This window comes from Austrofundulus limnaeus, unplaced genomic scaffold, assembly GCF_001266775.1.
Source record: "Austrofundulus limnaeus strain Quisiro unplaced genomic scaffold, Austrofundulus_limnaeus-1.0 Scaffold1, whole genome shotgun sequence".
Classification (NCBI taxonomy): domain Eukaryota; kingdom Metazoa; phylum Chordata; class Actinopteri; order Cyprinodontiformes; family Rivulidae; genus Austrofundulus; species Austrofundulus limnaeus.
Window position 1 is genome coordinate 5,290,124 of NW_013952403.1, and position 4,660 is coordinate 5,294,783.

The following is a 4,660-nucleotide window of genomic DNA, read 5'->3' on the forward strand; positions in this document are numbered from 1 at the left end:
ATATATATATATATAATGTTTTATTTTGGGGTTTGGAAGTTGGATTGTTGTGAAAAAAAAGTTTTAGATGTAGTGACAGAAAGAGAAACTTGGGTGCCTGATAAAATGTTAAGGAGAGCCAGATTTGGCCCGTGAGCCTTGAGTTTGACACGTGTGCTGTAGAATATGTTCAGATTTTCCCAGACATTGTCACATACAGTTTTCTTTTGAGCTCCCAAAGATAGGTCACAAAAGTGAACTTCAGGAGGTATCAAAGAGGCCGATACTGTATGAAAAAAAGAAACACACTTCTGTGATCCACAAAACTTCATATAAAGTCTAAGATGTTGCTTGCTGGATTCTTTKCTCTCTTTTTTTTCTCCTTTTTTTTGTAGTTGAAATTAGACCAGCTGAAAAATTAGGACATAGTTCAACCCGCTAATACACATCCCATCTATTCTCAGGATGTGTATCACGGAGGTCCTCAATTATAGGTCTTGCAGCTGCTTTATTAACTGGAAAGTAATTCAATAGACTCGACAGACCAGAAACTGTTTTGGGTTACGAGGTCACACTCTTAATTAGTCTCTGTAATGACAAGATAAAGTTTGGTCATATTTCCGCATTAAAACCAGGTAAAGATGATGGATGCTGTGTTAAACATGCAACTGTGAATACATTCGGGCAAGGGTTCCCTTGTAAATGCCATCTGACTGCACTCATTCACCCGTGAACGAGCACTGCTGTCACAATTCACAGTGATGTTAATATTCTTTGTTTGTCAGAGGCGGATGTGCCAGGAATGTCTCTGCATGAACAGAAGGACAAGCAGGGAGGGGGACATTATATAAAAACGTGATTTGCCCAACATATTTTAAAAATCTAACTTTTAAGGTTGCATTTTTTTTTCTCATTGACCAATAAATGACYTAATCATTTCTGGAAAATGAATGGAAAGGCAGTACAGCAGAAACTGAGGTCAAGGGTCACACTGTGATGTGATAATTACACTGGATTTGTTAATCATCAAGACTTTATATGGTATTTTTACTCATACAGACAAAATATATATTGCCACAAAAATATATATGTATATTTTCTGGAAGTTTGTTTATTGTTTGTTGTTAAAAAGCATGACCATATTAAATGCCRGTACTGGAGATGCCTTGGAGATTTCTTCCCTTTCTTTAATGCAATGAAGGTGAACAGAATTTTGTCTTTGGAGCTCCAACCTTTCATTTATTATATTTTAAAAATATTGAACAACAATGACTCTCGCCAGAGGAGTTTTTCTCTCTCGTGCTCTATCTCTTTTCTTGTGAGATTTTCATTGATACAGAAGTCCTCCACTCAAAAAATAATAAAATAAAGACCTCCTGAAAAGTGTTCATTGTATTCAAGGAATTTTTCAAAGTAACACCTTTACTGAAAACGAAAAATTGCTGTTAATTCTTTCTTTGTGTTTGTTCCCTTCATTCATCACCATCACTGAAATGAAATTAAGTGGCATTTACTAGGCGGAGGAAGAATATATTTAATCTTGCAGACAAGTTGATATTGCACAGTCCATGCAGCTACGAGTAAAAAAAGCAATCGCAAACTTATTTTTGAAAGGAATCCAAAAAAAATTATAATAAATGAAGTTGCAGCCGGAATACTGGCACTTTTAAACAACACAAAAAGCTGGATTCACTTTTATTCTTTAGATTTTTTTGACCACTTTATGTAAATTTCCTCCAGAGGAAGGCTGTCCTGGGCAGGGTTGCCAGATTAGAAATGACAAAATATCCTAATGCCACTTTAAAATGATCACATTTTGACCCAAACCATTGTATGTGATAAGTGAGGGTGTGCTTTCTCAGCCAACTGGAGTGGAGGAGGGGCTAAGATGAGGTGGAGAGTTGCGCACCTGGTGATCACATGCTTTGGCTGGTTGGATTGGACAATRTGTCGATGATTAACTAAGGTATTTTGATGCACAGAAAAGCCAAAGCCAACACATATGCAGGCTTTTTTAAATACTATTTATTTTAAGAAAATATTATTGTATGTTTGTATGTAACCCTGGTCCTGTTCCATTGTGCAATGCAAAGTAAACGAGTAGGAGTAAAACCTTCAAGCCCCTTCRAACTGAAATCTGCTGGGGGATAGTGATGGGACAAAGGGTTCTTTGAGGGGATCCAGATCTTGACGAACTGTTCATTTCAAATGTCATCACATAGGGTAGATATATCATCACTTCAGGTAGATGGAACCAYGTGTTTTGTTAAGCGGAACCTGCCCTTTCCCCCTCTGCCTGTTTTCATAGAAAAAGCTAAGGAGGACCATTGTCTCTGTGGTTTAAGGGGGAAAAATATAGAAATTACAGGAGTTCAAAAGATGGCTCTTTCGCAACTCSTTTCCTATTATTCGTTGTAAGGAAGCATTCAAAAATATTTGTCAGATCTCTACAGGGGACATAGTTGGAAAATGAGTTGTTCTTTAAAGAAATAAATAATCAGAAATCAAAGCATTGCCTCTATTRAAAGAATTTTGCAAATCTATTGCCTTGTTTATCTTGAAGTGTACTGAAACATCACATTTAGTGTTAGTGTTACTTTTCACCCAACAACTGATGGTGTATGGTAGTGGTCCTCAATCATTTTTTACAAGAAGTACCACTTCAAAAAAATACTTTGACCTATTAGTGCCACCCATTACAACAGCATCGTATGCCTTGCAACCGTGGCTGGAAATGAAACAGTTTTTTTCTCTCTCTGTTTCCAACTTTTTGTTGCTAATTTGTTGATAGACTCAACTGGTTCTCTTTAGTTACCAATTAGTTAATCATCATTCATTCATGTTTTTATAGAGGTTCCATGTTGTGGTCTTGTTTTGATTAGTTTCCAKTTAGAATAAAGAGTGTAATTTGCTTGAATCTCTTTTTTTTGACTATCTCTTCCTTTTAGGCTTACAACAGAGTTCTGATTATTTAACTCTATCAACTCCGAAATAGTTGWTACCAAAGTATAAAGTACCGCTGACGGTATCTTCAGTTGTTCCACAGTTTGATAACCGTGGCTGTATGTATTCCTTAAAAGGGATATCTCAGGTTATTATGTCATATTTGAAATACCACTCCTTATAATTTCAGATTAAAAGCCAAAGTAAATATGTAGTATTAAAAATTGTATGTTTGGCCTCAACAAGCAGTGTTCTAGTTATGAGAGAAAATGCAAACATGGAGGTAAATTACCTTTAAAACAATCCCTACATTATGGCTGTAGCAAGTTCAGTTTGAGATGTCTGACCTGTAGCTAACAGAAGTTAAAGGATCATTTGCCAAGACCTCTTTTTTTATCATTAGTGGTATGAAGTAGGAGTCATAAAACAAGATTTTTAATATTACATCATAATTAGATAGTGCTATTTACATTCACTCTCCTGACCCTTTCACCCATGTGTGCCTCCGGTTTGAAATGTGCTTGTTTTACAGAGAAGCCACGATTAAAGACATGTGTTGTCCGTTCATTTGTTACAGACTCAGCGCCGCGTGACCTTCCATCTTCCAGATGGCTCTCAGGAGAGTTGTAGCGACAGCGGGCTGGGGGACCCGGAGCCCAGCAGCGCAGCCAGTAACACCCAGCCGCTCCCCCTCAGCTTCCCCCAGGAGGAGTACTACGAGCAGACGTCACCAAACAGCCGCACCGAGGGAGACGGAAACTCAGACCCAGAGTCTAGTGAGTCCTTTTGTTGTTATTGTTACTATGCTCAGAAAATGAGGCAAATGGTTTATTTTGTGATTTCCACAGCTTTTAGTGATTTTGTGTGGCTGATAACATAATTTCGAAGTGGCCATCTGTGTTTTCAGWAAGTCAAATTATTTGAGCTTACAGCTGTGATTGTAATTGTAACAACACAGCCGCACACRTACTTAGCAAGCAGCCATTTTCAGTTAAAGAAGTATAAACAAACAAACACTAAATTTATAATTATAATGTATATAAAATGGTTGTACAATTGGATTGGATRAATTTTTGTTGCTTGGGAAGTAAACCAATAGGATTAACTGGACAACCAAAAATGAACAAGCGRGTGTTTAGTGATTATTTTACATTWAAGTGTTTCATTTTAGACTCACAAATAATTAGGCCTAATCGGTACCACTGAACATTATTTTTTTACAGTAAAATGCGTTTTGCAGGGCTGGTTTTTGCAAATGTTGCTGAGTTTTAATGCAAGGCGAATTCTTCCCCCGAGGTTGGAACTTTGTTGCTGAGATTTTCTTAAATGATTCACACGACAGCTGTCACTGCATGGCTTACTGCCCAGCGATGTTCCCCCATAAAAAGCATCATTGAACACAAGCAAGCGCAAACTTCTTCCTCATGCATATACAGTGCTTTTCTTTTTAATCGTTGTCCAAAAAAAAAAAAAAAACACTGCAGGGGGTGCAAAAAAAGAGGTTTTTCCACCTCCTGGTAGAGGAGATCCAAAGCCTTTTTTTTTCATCAGCAGCTGTAATACCACTGAAATCATTTTGCACCAGCAGAAAACGAACAGGGCTATTCTGAGTGCCTCCAACCTGTCCCTTTTCTAGATGAATATTCTAGTCCCAGTGAATCAGTTTTTTTTTTTTTTTTTTAGGTTACCTTGTATCACTTTTTTTAGACAGGACAGATGCTCAGATCTGTGCAGGCCC

General features: G+C 37.4%; 1 protein-coding gene across 2 annotated transcripts in view; it reads left to right on the forward strand.

Moving 5' to 3' along the window:
• Positions 1 to 4,660, forward strand: part of pcdh11 (protocadherin 11) — a 158,528-nt gene that overhangs the window by 94,868 nt on the left and 59,000 nt on the right. For both annotated transcript variants that reach the window (XM_014006429.1, XM_014006437.1), the window contains one exon: positions 3,500 to 3,698. In XM_014006429.1, coding sequence (XP_013861883.1) covers positions 3,500 to 3,698 — 199 coding nt within the window. The remainder of the gene's footprint in view (positions 1 to 3,499; positions 3,699 to 4,660) is intronic.